This window comes from Chaetodon auriga, chromosome 13, assembly GCF_051107435.1.
Source record: "Chaetodon auriga isolate fChaAug3 chromosome 13, fChaAug3.hap1, whole genome shotgun sequence".
Lineage (NCBI taxonomy): Eukaryota > Metazoa > Chordata > Actinopteri > Chaetodontiformes > Chaetodontidae > Chaetodon > Chaetodon auriga.
Window position 1 is genome coordinate 16,364,154 of NC_135086.1, and position 16,085 is coordinate 16,380,238.

Consider the following 16,085-nt stretch of genomic DNA (forward strand, 5'->3'; position numbering starts at 1 on the left):
CTATAACGGAGGGATTTTGATACTGAACTTGCAAAATCATCAAAGTTGATTAGAGAGGTACAACCAACAGACGCTGAGAGAACTATCTGTAGATTATAGTCCTGTTGATAGTCTCACTTTGTTTGCACTGTGCAATATTGCTGGCTCACCTGTGTGAAACGAGGTTTTACTGTGTGTAGCAGAGTGACAGCTGTTTGCATATTTGATGTTTCAAACTGTGTACTGTCGGGGGATATTTGAAATGTTCAGTATGTTGTGATTTGTTAAGACTTTTACCCAGTATGTTAGGCTGTAGGCTTGTGATGGAGACTAAAGAGTAAAAAATCTTGTCGGTGTGGGAATTCAATTTTCTTTCTAATACCATCTCTTCAAGATGCTACTCGGTTGTGTAAATTACAGTTAATGAGGATTTCTTTAAATAAATGTGATAATGAGGCCTTAGAAACAAATTTCTTGCATTTGTATATGATCAGATCTCTGAGAGTAAAACGACTGACAACACTGGAAAGTGAATTTTCTTGTTGGTAAAAAAGGTAAATAATAGCAAACCAAAGCAGTTCCCAATGCTAACTGTGCCTGTTGTGAATTATTTATATTAAGTTGTATATGTGTGTGTGTGTGCTGTTGTTGAATTTGCAATGCGAACTGTCCACAACAAAGTCTAAAGGATTACTGTTATTAATAAAGTGTCTAGATGAAAAAAAAATCAAGTTTTTGTTTTCTAGTTTTGTTTTTCTGGCAATACTTTAACTGATGATGATGATGATGATGACGATCACTGTTTGGGGACTGCAGAATAATTCACTACATAATTCTATTTTTTGTGATTTAAATGTTTTATTGAATTTCTAGTATGGTTCATTTACCATATGACATAGAAGAGACAGATGAAAACGTCTCATCAGTGTAATCAGATCTCATGCAGCCCATCATGTGAAAGACTTATCTTGGGTAAAGGAAAAAAAATATACGGTATCTCCGTCAGCGTTCGAGAGTCTAAGATAAGAGAAACAAGGATGCAAGAAAGGAGAAAATAAATTGATTAGTTGTTTGGTCTATTAAATGTCAGAAAATCGGCTAAAATGTTGATCAGTGTTTCGCAAAGCCCAAATGTTTGTTTTGTCCAAACATTTGTTGGTGATTCATTTAATAGACAACTAATTGATTAATCATTGCAGCTTTAGTAAATAAACAATAACTTCAAGTTTCTGGTTCTTATTTTTTATTTTTTCCACCTTTTTTCTTTTTGTCTTATCCCCCCCTTTGGTATGATATGTCTGATGCAGGCTGATGTTTGTGTAAACACGACTGAACTCAGTGATTTGATCTGTTGCGTTCAGGAGCTCGGCAGGAGCTGCTCTGCAGGGCGTTTCTTCTCTCTGACAGTGAACAGTGCTGCGGCGCCTCTTTCGCCCCCTGCAGACTCTCTCCGGGACAACACCTGGCTGCGTAAACATCCCGCGCGCCTCAGGATCGCAGAGGAGCTGCGGCGGCGGCGCGAGCCTGACATAACGCCGTCCCCTCGAGCGGGCCGTCCGACCGACCGCCCGGTGGAAACGTTATGGACGTGCGGACCTCGAGCGAAGCAGCGCGCCGCATTCCCCAGATGGCGGAGTGAGTGAGGATGCGACTCCCCAGTTCCATCTTTGTGTCGGTGTCTCTGTTCACGGCTGAGACCACGGCAGCGCTCTACCTCAGCTCCACGTACCGCTCAGCTGGAGACCAGATCTGGCAGGGGCTCACGCTCCTCTTCACGCTCGTACCGTCCGTGCTCGTGCAGCTGACCCTCACCTTCATCCACCGGGACCTCAGCAGGGACCGACCGCTCGTGCTGCTGCTGCACATCCTGCAGCTCGGACCCATCGTCAGGTCGGTGGTCTCTTGTTTATCTCTCCGCTTGGCCCTCACAGGGGCGCTGGGTCCCGCCGTGTTCCGATTGTCCACTGTGTCACCGTGAAGCGGCTCTTCCTCCCCACAGGTGTCGTGTCCACGGCTGATTTTTGCTGTCAGAAACATGTCCGGCCTGCCTGCACATAAGCAGCTTACGGATGGTCTGATGAATGCGTTGCGCACATGCTGTTGTTTTCATTCTCTCCGGCCTTTTGTCTCTGGTTGGCTGCTTCTGCTGGTGCAGTGACTGTATGTGCCACTCAGTTCGGAAATGAAAGCCTGATCAATCCTGCTTATCGATATGTTCCATACACCCACTCAGCTGCTCAGCCTGCGCGCTTTCCATAAGATCTCCTGCCTCTCCCAGTTTGATCATCTTCGGCTGTGATCTCACAGGCCAAGCTGTGTCTGATTTATTCATGACAGCTCCAACTGAGGGGACACTAAATCAGCCAACATAAAGCCCAGCAGGAGCACGTGAGGAGGCTGACATGCAGCTCACTGACGGAGGAATCTTTAATAGGCCTCCTCCTCCTCTGTGGAAACCCTGACCTGACCTGGCTCCGCCATCTGCCTCACATACAGGGGCCTAATCCCGCATGTAGAAAACCTCCTGTACACACAGACATGCAGCATGATGATGTTATCAAGCAGAACAGGAGAGCTGACACTGCTCAGCATATCCAACTAAACTACAGCTGAAATGATTGGCTGATTAATCGATTAGTCTTCAAGAAATGAAAGACAAACATTTGCTTGTTTCAATGTCTGAAATGTGAGAATTTGCTGCTTTTGTTCATCTTACATTTAACTGAATTGCTTTTGGGTTTTGGGGCTGCAAATTGACCCCAAAAAACCCTATTATTGATTCATTGATCAGTAGATTGACAGATCATGAATCTGCAAGTCTTCGGCATTTAAGGATTTATTGATCCTGGTTGGTACACAGAAGGCAGTAGAAGATAAAATATGAGTGAATGAAAACATGGAGCAGACACAAAAGTGAGAGAATAAATCAACATTAAAGTGAAAACTGAAGTTCAAATCAAAATTCATCATCAGCCACAGAAAATATCACAGAAAACAGTCAAAATATTTGCAAGAAATATAACAAAGCCTGTGGACACTTTCAGGAAATCTGCAATAAGTTTCCAAGTTTTTTATAAACATATAGACACAAATAATGTGTCAAGAGGGAATCTCATTTTCTATCTGGATTTTTAGCTTTTTTTTAAAGTTAATTTTCAAGCAGACAGTACAAATATTCCTCAGCTCAAGCTTCTCAAATGTCAGTGTCTGCTGAGCAGTTTGAACATGTCGGTTTGGGCCTCAGCAAATTGTTTTCAGATTCATTGATCAGTCAGTTATTAGGCGGATTAGCAGTGATTCAGCAGATCCAGCTCATCCGATGTGTAAAACAAGCTGCTCTTCTGTTTTATATCATCAGAAATTCACTATCTTTGTGCTTTGGACTGTTGTTTGGACAAAAAAAAAAGCAACATGGAGACGTGACTTTGAGCTCTGGTTCTGCCTGTTTCATTATTGTCTGACATTTTATAGATTAATCAAGAGGGTAGCTGTTACTTGCAATCATAAGTGCACTTATGGCTCAGTCAGCCTTCTGCTTCCGAACATAAACAGTCAATTTAGCAGCTGATAGAGACGCGTACATTCATGACGACCCGGTGACATTCGTCTTTTAGTTTCCCCTCTGGTCGAGCAGTTGAACGGACGTCTCTCACGGCATGTTGATTCTCCAGCCGAGGGGCCTCTGAGGATCTGACCCTGCCTGCTTCCCCTCCAGTGTGCATGCAGATGATTACTGCTCAGACTCCTACGTCTGAAGAGCAGGTCTAAGAATAGCAAACGTCACTGCTGGCTCCTTATCTCTGACAACACAACCAGAGAGGGGAATGTCCATCTGTAGTGCTGATGGCAGGGAGGCGCTTCCTCTTCCACAGCAGTCTCATCCAGCCAGCACAACACGTCCAATGTCTGCAAGAGAGGCCTCCTCCTTTTATTTCATCGCAGCTCATTAATCTCATCAAACACTTGTTTTATGTTCTTCATTTAGAGCTTCTTTACTCACCAGTAGCTTTATTCTAAGCAGTAGTTTGTAAAAAAAAAAGTCAAGGTTTAAAGTCCCCCTACCCTCAAAAATCCCTTTAATTCCAGTTTCTTCTCTTGGACGTTTGACACCAAAAGACTGTTTTTATATTAATCTGCTGATGGAGGAAGTTTCTCTGTACAAGCTGATTTTTATTCGACAAAGCCAGCTGTGGTCCAACATGCAGCGTAGACCAGTGAGATGTGGAAAGCTGAACCTCCAGGCCACAAACACAGAGAGCAGACTTCACAGTGAAGTCAGAGACATCTTGTGTTCAACAGTTAAACTTTGGGCACCAACAGTATTCACAGATTCACACATTCTGGATTAGTCGATGAGGGAGAAGATGTGATTTGAAGATTTTAAACAGGTAATTGAAGTTTTTATGAAAAAACACATAGTTAATCAATGCAGAGTGCTTCGACTGTATATGTCTCAAACACACTGTATGTTATTTCTGCTGCTGCTTCTCAATGAACAACAACTACAACAGACGAGAGTTTGATGGTGTCGTGAAGAAGTGCGGGATCATGGGAGTTGTTGTATTCATTGTCAAATAATATTCATTGCCGGTGAAAGTGTGATTGTGTTCCATCCTGAGGAAGCACCATGAAAAATAGTAAACAGCAGAGTGCCTTCGCCAGCTTCCTTCCTCGCTCTGTTCTTCATGTTTCCCCTGAAGTTATAGCAGCTACAGGGGCTAACGAGAATATGACGATGATGATGATGATGATTATGGATTTCTCAGGGTTTGAACATTGTTGGAAACATTTGGGATAATGTAAGTACAACTCAGCAAAACATATAACATACAACAACACTGACATATCATCAGCCTTTAAGTTGATTTAGTGAATTTGTTGGCAAACAGTGGCTGATTTACACAGCCAGCAGGCACAGAGAAACATTGACATTCATCTCATGTTTGTGTCCACTCAATGCATGTACACCAATATTTACTCTCCTTTTTTCTCTGTTTTTGGTCTCCACCAACTCCTGAGGGAAACATTTGCCTCTTTAGGTGCTAAATAGATGCTGTTTGGTGCTGAGCTGATAGTGTACTGTTGGGTTTGAAGACAGAAAACACAAAGGCGTCTTAAACCACACTGAAGTGAGCAGAGACAGACCGTGGGACTGATCTTCATCACGTCATCCTTCAATGAGATTTTGGTATTTTGTCCGAAAAGCTGCCCACAGACTCAACCTTTTGACAGTTTTATTTATTTATATCTTCTTCATCAAGTGCGTGATGCGTTCACTGCGCCACTCCAGTGTAGCTCCGGCTGATAAACAGTCTGTCCCTCGGCCCCCCTGCGGCTTTAATCCCCCTGCCTTGCTGTTTTATTGGCACCGTGTATCAGCGCTGCTTTACCAACGCAGCGCTGCCTCAACCTCTGGCCTCTTGCCCACACTCAGCACTTCAGCATGTTTAGTGACTGACTGTGACTGTTCACTGACATCTCTTTAGACATTCATAATAACAGAGAGCTGAACGCCGGTGCTCGTGTACTAATAGACATTGATGATGAATATTAAATGTTAAAAACTGTCCTCTGCAGCTGCTCACATTTGCTGCATTTCATTGGACTTGTTACACTGAGTTAGCGCTGAAACAGCCAATTAGTCATCATGTGGACCTTTTTATTGAAGCTCTGTCGGTGTGCAGACGTACAGCTGAATGGCACTGAGAGCTGAAACGATGAGTCGATCGGGAGAAAATCAATCTGAAACAGCTTTGTTTTTTTAAATAATGGCTTAAACCATCTCTGAAGCATTGTCTCAGGTGATTGCTGCTTTAGTTTTATCACGACTCACTGAAAATCTCTTCACTGTTGGTCCGACAAAACAATCTGAAGATGTCAGCTTGTGGAATTATTATTTCCTGACATTTTATAGACTAAACTGTCACATCACCAAGTTGAAGCTGTAGTGGAGGTATTTCAGATGTAGACCAAAGGTTGAGTAAAAGAGTTTCTTTGCTGTTCATTGGGCTGTAAGCAGGGACCTGTCCTGGAGGACCGCTCAGTGTGGTCAGTGACATGCTGGAAAAATCAGCAAAAAATCTAATCTGCATACTAAGGGCTCCTCCAGTGAAATGACTTTCATTACAACATGCTGACACGACGGGAAAACTGCTGTCTTGTTTCTTTGAGTGTGTGTGTTTGTTTGTGGACACCATGAAGAATAGCCTCTGTTTTGATTAATCTAATGAAGAGTTTAACAAATCAAATGAAAGTGGGGGAAAAAATAATCACCCGCAAATGAACTGATAATGAAAAGTGATCTGCAGCCGTCGGTGCGCCTGCAGCTCTTAATGCTGTCTGGTCCTCTTGCTGTTGCTGTGCTGCAGGTGTCTGGAGGCATTCTGCATCTATGGCAGCGTGGGCCGCGTGGAGGAGCCTTATGTCAGCATCACCAGGAAGAAGCAGATGCCTCGCGGGGGTCAGTCTGAGGAGGTGGAGCGGCAGGTGGGGCAGGCGGAGGGGAAACTGTTTACACACCGAGCAGCCTTCGCCCGCACCTCTGTCATTCAGGCCTTCCTGGGATCTGCCCCCCAGCTCACCCTGCAGCTCTACATCTGCGTCCTGCAGCAGGGGGTGTCCATCGGAAGAGGTGAGGGGGTGCCGGTACTTTGATGTGTAACCCTGATGGACTAAAGACCCTGAAGACTGGGTGGAATGCTCCAAAAACACCTGTTTGGAACATTCCAAACAGCCATGAAAGGGGCATCCTGGAAAGGCTCAGTCGTTCACAAGCGAGGATGGAGAGAGGGTCACCACTTTGTGAACACATGATTGTATAAAGGAGATTACTACATGGGCTCAGGAACTCTTCATTAACTGCTGTCGGTAAACACGTTTGCAATCGATTGCATCCTGTTTTTGCCCCACCCCCCCACGCCATCACCACTCCACAGCTCCACTTATGATGTGGGCTGATCAGCTAAGTGCCATACTGGAAATAAGAGGATGGTGTTTTCATGAGTCAAAGTGGTGTTATGTAACTGCCTCCCTGATAGCGAGGATGGAAAATGGTGATTCTCTCTGCCAGTTGGTGCAGATCTGAGGTCAGCCTGCCTCATTCTATGTGTGTGTGTGTGTGTGTGTGTGTGTGTGGGAGCCAGTATTTCTATTCCTGAGAGAGATTTAGTAAAGGTTCGCTCCAAGTCAGACTAGGACATCTGGTCGTCGAATTAGGACAAAATAAAAGATGTTATAAATACATAAATCTTACTTGTGCGGCTCCTGGCAGCCTGACACTTCTATTTCACGCTTTCTGATTTAACAGCCTGAGGGTGATGAACATGAGCTTCAGGAGGGATTCACAGTTATTCAGTTAATCAGATCAAGTGGTTATCCTCCAAAGTGACCGTCTTTTCAGTTTATTCCCTCTTTGTCTTGGGGAATCATGAAGTGAGTGAATTTTCTGCTAAAACGTCTAATTGATTAGAATAACTGTGACTAAGGCCTCATATTAACTTCAGATAATCTCTGAATATATTTTGGCAGAGAACGGTGGATTTTGTCCTCAAGCATGCATGAGGGGAGGGAATCCTTTAATGGGCAGTGTGAGCAGGAGGAACGATGCAACAAGCCAAACCTGCTGCAGTGTTCAAATCAGCATGTTTTACTTATAACTAGCATAACTTTATTTATATGTCATGTAGAGACAAGTTGAGAAAACCAGTTGAACGTGCTGACATGTGTCTCATTTCTGTCTGTGGAGCATAAAGTTAGTTTGAAATCAGTTTTAAAAATTGAATTATTGATATTTTCAGTGATTTACAGGCATATCGACTGTATTTAAGATGTATTTCTTATATTTGTCTGCTGTACTTGTGTGCATAAATTAGGGTTTTTCCAGTACCTTTATTAGTGTCAGAAATGCTCTATGGTATTGGCGACTACCTGAGTCTATGTCCAGATCCAATATCACGTCAGTTATTAGCTCCAAAATGAGACCCTCCTACTCCCCAATATTTTTTATGACATTGAACTGTTCTGTAGTAATATTTGAGCGAGTCTAACAAAAGATGTCCTCGTATCACTGTCCCTCTGTTTTTCAATGTCAGGCACACTGATGGTGATCTCCCTCCTGTCCATTGTGTACGGAGCGCTGCGCTGCAACATCCTGGCCATTAAGATCAAATATGATGACTACGAAGTGGACGTGCGGCCCATGGCGTACCTGTGCATTTTCCTGTGGAGAAGCTTTGAGATCGCCACCCGTGTGGTGGTCCTGGTTCTGTTCAGCTCCGTTCTGCAGCTCTGGGTCCTGCCTGTTGTTCTGCTTAACTTCCTCGTGTTCTTCCTCTACCCCTGGATCCTGTTCTGGCTGAGCCACTCGCCGTTCCCTGAGAACATAGAAAAGACTCTGACCAGGGTGGGAACCACCATCGTGCTCTGCCTGCTCACCTTCCTCTACGCCGGCATCAACATGTTCTGCTGGTCCGCTGTGCAGGTGAAACTCAGCGACCCGGACCTCATCAATAAGTCCCAGAACTGGTATCGCATGGCCGTGTATTACATGTTGCGTTTTGTGGAGAACGCCTCGCTGCTTCTGCTGTGGTACATCTATAAAACGGACTTCTACAAGTTCATCTGCGCCCCGCTGCTGGTGCTGCAGCTGCTGGTCGCCTACGGCATCGCCATCTTCTTCATGCTGGTCTTCTACCAGTTCTGCCATCCGTGTCGGAGGCTCTTCTCCTCCAGCATGACGCAGGGCCTTTGGAACTGCTCCTCTCTTCTCTGTCTCATGTGCAACTCTGCTTCTCCACAGAGCAGGCCGATAGGAAAGTCTGTGCTGGAGCCAGCGAGCCCCGGCTCAGACAAAGAGCCGGCTAAAGACAGAGCCCACGACACGACCAGCGACACCACGGACGACATGCCCAACGAAACAACGTATGACATAACGTATGACATGCTCAATGACACAATCTATGACACACCTAATGAAATGGGCAATAATATGCACAGTGGAATCAATGGGGACATTAGCCACAGTGTGTCCTGCAATGCCACAATTCTTTGACGTGCCATTTGGAGGAACGACTCGAACTCCATCACACCCTCTGTAACCTTTTAAGTGCCACATGAATCCCTCTGTGAGTTGAGTTTACACTTCAAATCCTGTTTTGAACCTTAGCGTCATTAATCCATCTCAACTCTGTCTCCTACACCTACATGGAGCCTTAACTGGCTGGCAAACATGCATGGTGTTCAGCTGCGTTAACCAGTGTGCAGAGGTGGTGCTCACCTCTCATCAGCCGCATTCTGCAGCCTTTAATACAAACTCATGGAGCATCTTTAGTTTTGGAGACTATGTACAATTAATATGCTGCATTACTGATCACAAGGAGCCATGCATTTGAATTGATTGTATTTAGTATCTCTCTTTTGCATGGAGGTGTGCATGTGTGGAGCCTCAGACGAGGAGTAACTGTTATCCTGCAGGGGGGGGCGGCCATCTGTTTTGTACAGGGTTTTTTGTGAACCCCCCTAGTTTTATGGCTGCAAGCAATCAGCTTTTTTACTCCTTGCTAAGAGCTTTATCATTATCACGCGCTGCTTCTGTGATGTATTTGTGCTTGACGATGATATGTGTGTCTCCACACAGTTTAAGAGCCTGTTCGATCACCAGACACATTATTGTAAAGCACGGACATCCCCAAGCGTCACGTTTTTGCACGTTTACAAAGTGGCTTTGGTTAAACTGTTGAGCAGCAGCAGCTGTAGTGATGTGAAATGCTTTGGATGTATTTGTATTTTTCTAATTCACGCTTGTTACGTCTGTCAGCTCTGCGTCTGTATGTCTCATTAGTTAGAATATTTACACCGAGCGCACACAAAAGGATATCTAATTGAGAAATGTTTGGAATTGTATCAAGTATTTTTGCTTATTTTCAACCTTTTGACGTATAATTGTGTGAGAGAGGATGTCAGTGTTTGTCTTTGCACTAACCATTTTTTGCAATGTGTCTGCAGAGGAACGATAACCCTGGATATGCTCCTAATGTTTGTACAAATACCCTTTGAAGCCAAAAAAATATGAAAACCTTATTGTACACATCGATATTCTCAAACAGAGCAAGATAAAAGGCATTTAAAAGAAACTCCTACTTAAAAATCTAAATAAATTTATATTTATATGTGAAAACTGTCAGTAGTTTCATTTTAAGCTAAGCAGTTTCTACACAGTCCTGTGCTGACCTCTAGTGGACGGATGCCTAAACTGCATTGTTTTTTCTTAAGCGTGACATCAAATCGACGCTCACTCAGATGCAAAAATAACATTGTTCAATAATGACACCACTGTAGACTTTCCAAAAAATGTTTTTTATCAAACAGCCTCAATGAAACCAACACACGTTTTTACAGAAGATTTCCAGGATATCTACAGACATGGATTAGAAAGAGTGCACTGGCTGTTGGGACATTAAACGACTCCATCCTGGACACACACGCTCTCATATCTGCACAGTCACAGATGTCGATCAGTGTAGATCATTTAAAATATTAATGCCGACAAGGAAGGACATTTTACACAAGGAGTCTGGAACCTACTACAACACATCAACCAGTCATTTATTAAATACCAAACTTTGACAACGGCAACAGTTCAGTCTGTTTTATGTGGGAATGTAGTGAAGCATACAAATGAAAACAAGAGTCGACAGCCATGCTAGCAGCTCTGTGTGGCTGTGCCGCTGTGCTTTGAGCTAAATGCTAAACATCAGTAAAATGTTCACCACGCTTGCCAGCTAAGTTTAGTGTGTTAGCATGTTAAACATTTAATAATTAGCATTAAACACATAATACAGCTGAGGCTGTTGGGAAATGCCATTAGTTCTGCAGATATTTGGTCATCAACAAACTGGAATTTTGATCTGATGGTGGCGTTTGACGTCAGTCATGGGGGGGGGGGCACATTTCATGGCAATCCACCCAGTAATTGTTGAGATATTTCAGTGAAACGACTGACAGACAGAGCCATACACAGAGCCTTACTGCTAGAAACTAATTACGATCTACATATTGCACAGATTCCAACACCTGGGACATATAAAGAAAATATTCAGCCTCAGCATGTGTTGTGCATGTGCAACACAAAGTACTGCTTCAGGGTTATATGCTGACCTTGGTCCTTACAAAGCAACATTTTCTCTCAGTCACACCAACGCAGGCCGTCGACTCACAAACAACAACTCCTTCCCTGAAGTTATTCGAGCCTATGAGGAGAAATTAGCTACACGTACATGAACTTCTACCAGAGGGTTTCGTCAGAGGGTCTTCATGGTCACGGTGCCATTTCAAGCTCCAGACATAACGGTGTTAGAGCAGAGGGCAGCTCTGTGCTCCCGTCACAGTGCCACAGCAACAGCAAACACACTGACCACACAGTACATGGTGCGATTCTCCCACCTCACTGTGCAGCTTCCTGAAAGACAAATACACAGGAGACGTTACACAGCGGTCTACGTCAAGTTTCTAATCTGGCTCTGGTGAAAAGTTCTAATGAGATTATATGTAAAGTGCATTTCTGCATTTAATTTATTCAAAGATTTGAACATAACACAGTTACTCAAACCAAGTAATTACAGCTGGAACCACTGATTTTGGCTTTAATCAGAAATGCTTGTATGGCAGAAGAGACTGATCTGTCATACAGCGCACATACAATATATACAATTAAAAATAATAAAAAAACATGTAAAATACCAGCAGTTATACCCGTCATCACACAGTCCAGTTATGATCGACTTGACCGGAGTAGTTTTATTTCCATAAGATTTAGTCACAAGCTTAAATTTGTATTTTCAATTCACATGTTGGATTGTTCTATCAAAGCTAAAATTGCTCTCACCATCGGTGGCCGTGTCCCAGTAGCAGGAGTTGGCTGTGTGCAGACCGGCGCCGCTCTTCTGCATGATCGTACAGTTTACTGTGAAACATCATAGAGCAGCGTTACTGAATCACATTCAAGCTCCACATGTCAACATCATGTCTTGTGGTCTGGTGTTATTGTATACGACGGGCACTGAGTTCACCTATGTATTTAAATGGCCGTCCCTGTTTCACCAGGTGAGTCAGAGAGTGCTCCACGATACTGGCCGTCCACTGGTTCACTTTACTCTGGTTATAATCTGTTCCACCAATAACACCTTCGATACACTGAGACAAAACCACACACAGACAAAGAGTCACGTACACTGTCATCACATCAAACAGTGGATTTATAATAAAACAGTTCATTCTGGTCTCCAGGAATAAAAAGGTACCTCTTTAACTGAGATACTGGCCTCGTCAGAACTGAAGACAACCTGTAGGACAATAAAACACAGTCAGTCTGCGGAGATCTGGACATCTGGCAGGGCAAAGTTGAATAATCTCAGAGTTTACATCCATGGGTCTGACATATGGTGCATACACAAACACAGTTACATTATAGCAAAATTAAACAGTAAATCCTGCCTTTACATGAATGAGTAACAATCTATTGATATACAATCACGGGAGCCATTTGTCTTTTACTTCTCATTCTTAAAAGTACATTTTCTTGATTATACTTACGTACATAACATTTTTAATACGGGACTTTTACCTATAACAGAGTATTTCTACAGTGTGGTTCTTATTATTACCTAAAGGATCGGTATGCTTCTTCCATCAGTGCAATCATGTAAGATCTTTTCAAAGAAACTGAGCTAATGGTAATAAACGATAAATGCGTGTGTGACTGTAGGGTGTAACTTGTTGTCTCTGACTTTATATTTACTTAATGATGTAAATGTGATGACTGGGACCACACCCCGATGGAAACACCGTTAGCCGCTGCTAACTGGCTAAGCTAGCTGACTAAGCTAACGTTAGGTAACTGGTACGTCTTAGTCGTGTTAACCGCGGGACTTTTCGATAGTCAAATGTCATTTAAAATAACATTACCTCATCTCCAGAGTTATATTCCTCCATCGTCACTGACACTGACACGGCTGTCTGTTATCCTTACTATCGCCGGTGTTTGCCTGCGGCTCAGTTATTGTTCCTGTTCACTTCCGGTCGTTCAAGACAACGAGCACAGAAAACAACGCCCCCTGAAGCTGCTGCCTCTGTTACTCTGTCGCCTCACTGTGGTTGAATTCAGACACTACACAACCAGACCAGGATGTGCATTAGAGCAGCGGTCTCTAACCTTTTGTGCGCCACGGACCGGTTTCACGTAAAGCAATAATTTGCCGGACCGGCATAGAAACGCATATTATTAAAACAAAATATTATAAATACAACTCACCATTACCCTGAATGTAGTTGTTGTAAATGTGTAATTGTTGTCAGATCCCGGCACGGGTTGTTGTTGTTGTCGTCGTCGTCGTCATCATCATCATCATCATTAGTGTGTGTGTGTGTGTGTGTGTGTGTGTGTGTGTGTGTGTGTGCGTGCGTGTGTGTGTGTGTGTGTGTGTGTGTGTGTGTGTGTATGTGTGTCAGATCCCTGCGCGGGTTGTTGTTCATTTTTGAGTTACTTCACTTGGCTATACTTAAATTTATGTCAGGTGAGAGCTGTTTCACATGTGATATCAAATGTGAAATTATTGCTTTCACGTGTGATCACATTATATTTCCCATGTGAAATGTCTGGGAACAATACAACAGTGTAAATGTGTGTTTGCTTTTGTGCAAAGGTTGAGTTCCTCTTAAAATGCAGAGCAATGTGATGAACATAACTGATTTATTTTCTCATTTTTATTGGTTTGGTTATTTATTTAACATGGAGAGTGCACATTGATAACTAGTGTAAATGCACCACAGTGGCTGAAGTCTGGGGACAGATCATCACCCACACGCACAATATGAGTATATATGCACGCAGTTTAATAAGAAAAGGGAAATTTAATGTTAGCAAAGACAAGATGATACAAACATAATAAAAGGAAGAAAAGAGGCACAGGAAAGGTAAACAAGCTGTATGTAAGGTCCTCTTATTGTGATATTGTGTTTCCACCCCGTCTTTTCCCAGGAGATGACCAACCCATTTATTTCAGAAACATACAGTGCTATTAAATAAACTGTCACTCTGCAGCAGAGCGGGCTGTTCCACCGGCCATGAACACAGAAATACACTCCCCCAGAGGATCTCAGCAGGGAAATCCATAATACATAATGTACCACCGGTGACAATGAGGAGTTTCCTGAACCAGTTCGGAGCCCAGCACTGCACCTGATGACCCAATTTAATTGGTGTGTTTCACAAAAAACAACAGGAGTCCAAGTTTGTGCAGGAACAACTGTCGCATTGTGAGAAATAAGCCTGTTTGTGAGGATTGCGTGTGCACGCCTCTCTCTCTCTCTCTCTCTCTCTCTCTCTCTCTCTCTCTCTCTCACACACACACACACACACACACACATACACACACACACACACACACACACACACACACACACACACACACACACACACACACCACGCCCCCTCCTGTCGGGAACACCCTGGCTGTGGATCAGTGCCTTCAGACGGTGCCGAGGCGCGCCGACACATACACTCTCGCACGGACCCTGATCCCGGGACTGACGGTGCAGCCCGTCGCCGGCTCCTCACCGCTGTCCGCAGGCTGCAGGTAAGACACCGCCGCTCTGCAGGTCAGCCGGCAACACGCCGGGACACCAAACACTACCGCGTTTCCTCTGGCATATGGCACAGCCAGCCGCTGCCGCTTGTCTCCCACTTCATAGTATATTTCATTTGTGTCTTTTCCTTCCCGGCGGGGGGGCGGGGGTTGCTGTCTGTCCACCATCACGACCACGACTCCGGAGGATTAGTCACACATCAGTGGGACCAGACAGCCCACTTCCCGGATAAAGTTAGGCGCGTTTGGGCAGGTGCAATGCAGCAAAAGGCTCCTCTTGTCGTTTCCAGTTGCCTCCGCTGGATTCGACGGTAAATTAACCTGCAGTCAACTCAGGTAAATTGAGTCACCTGCTGTGAATATGTTGCATTAATTAACTTCAACTGCAAGAACCCAGACGACAGCGTCATGTAATGATATAGAGGGCAGTAGTTAGACAGGGAATACGGTGGTTTAGATCAATTGATCACCTGCGTTTTACAGCAATGATAAGAAGTGACTGAGAGATATCACCTTGATTACGTGTGTGCCTCACGGCTGATAATTAATGATGACCTTGTGTGTGATGGTTTCCTGTGGAGTGACCGGGACATCTCAGGGCTTTTCAGGACAGACTGGTGTTTCTGGAAAGGCTCACAGTAATAGTCTCAGGATGCTGCTGAACGTCTGCAGGGCTGCTTGGTTTCCTGGCTCAGTGTTCAGGAGCAGGACCAGAGAGGTGTAAAGTACTCTGGTGGGGTTTAGCCTCAGATTAGTCGGTGTTCTGCTTGTGTTTGATGCTGCCACTCACAGCACTTGTGGGGAAAATAGTGATGTGAGGTGTGAGATCCAGTTAAAGATGAGAGGAAAGGGGAAGCAGCTTATGGGAGATGGCTGTCAGCGGTGGGATTTGAAGCTTCTATCAGGAACCAGCAGCCCTGATAGGAAGCTTTACATGAGGGTGTATACATTAATACATTACATGAGGGTTGAAGGGCGGATAAGTTTGATTGTTCATTTCCAGCTGCATTATAGTTCATTAATGATTTTTTTTTTTTTTTTTGAAGAAACTGATTAATAGTCTGTTCTAGAAAATGTCAGAAAACAGTTTGAAAAAGCAACATATTCTGTTTACTGTCAAATAAGACAAACAAAAGCAGTAAATCTTTGCGAGTTAGAAGATGCAGATTATCAGAGGAACTCGAGAATGTTTGACAAACAACCTAAAGATTAGTCAGTTCTGTATATCAGTATGTCAGTTTGTTCTGCAGTGATTTTCACAATTGATCGATCAACAAATTCTTTCAGCTTTAAATCGATGAATTATCAGAGAAGTGTGGAAACGATGTGTGTTTTCATCGACCACCAGACCATTCGAAGCGACAGAGAAAAGCAGTTAAGTTCAAAACATGTGGACTAATTCAACGTCACAGCTCACTCTTATTTATTATAGTCATTTAGCATCAAGTGGTACACTTTCATTCGACA

At 43.8% G+C, this 16,085-nt stretch overlaps 3 protein-coding genes across 5 annotated transcripts in view; 2 read left to right on the plus strand and 1 right to left on the minus strand.

Moving 5' to 3' along the window:
- Positions 1-1,329: 1,329 nt before the first annotated feature.
- Positions 1,330-10,150, plus strand: xk (X-linked Kx blood group (McLeod syndrome)). The gene is made up of 3 exons (XM_076746555.1): positions 1,330-1,869; positions 6,348-6,610; positions 8,070-10,150. The coding sequence occupies exons 1-3, from the start codon at positions 1,625-1,627 to the stop codon at positions 9,026-9,028; spliced, it is 1,467 nt and encodes a 488-aa protein (XP_076602670.1). The 5' UTR covers positions 1,330-1,624; the 3' UTR covers positions 9,029-10,150.
- Positions 10,151-10,311: 161 nt separating this feature from the next.
- On the minus strand, positions 10,312-13,067 carry LOC143329979 (dynein light chain Tctex-type 3-like). Its single transcript, XM_076746096.1, has 5 exons — positions 12,940-13,067; positions 12,276-12,317; positions 12,045-12,168; positions 11,861-11,938; positions 10,312-11,434 (listed from the first exon to the last, which is right to left on the minus strand). The coding sequence occupies exons 1-5, from the start codon at positions 12,964-12,966 to the stop codon at positions 11,358-11,360; spliced, it is 348 nt and encodes a 115-aa protein (XP_076602211.1). The 5' UTR covers positions 12,967-13,067; the 3' UTR covers positions 10,312-11,357.
- Positions 13,068-14,450: 1,383 nt separating this feature from the next.
- Positions 14,451-16,085, plus strand: part of sytl5 (synaptotagmin-like 5) — a 34,722-nt gene continuing 33,087 nt past the window's right edge. For all 3 annotated transcript variants that reach the window (XM_076747208.1, XM_076747210.1, XM_076747209.1), the window contains exon 1: positions 14,451-14,609. The gene's annotated coding sequence lies outside the window, so the exon portion shown is untranslated. The remainder of the gene's footprint in view (positions 14,610-16,085) is intronic.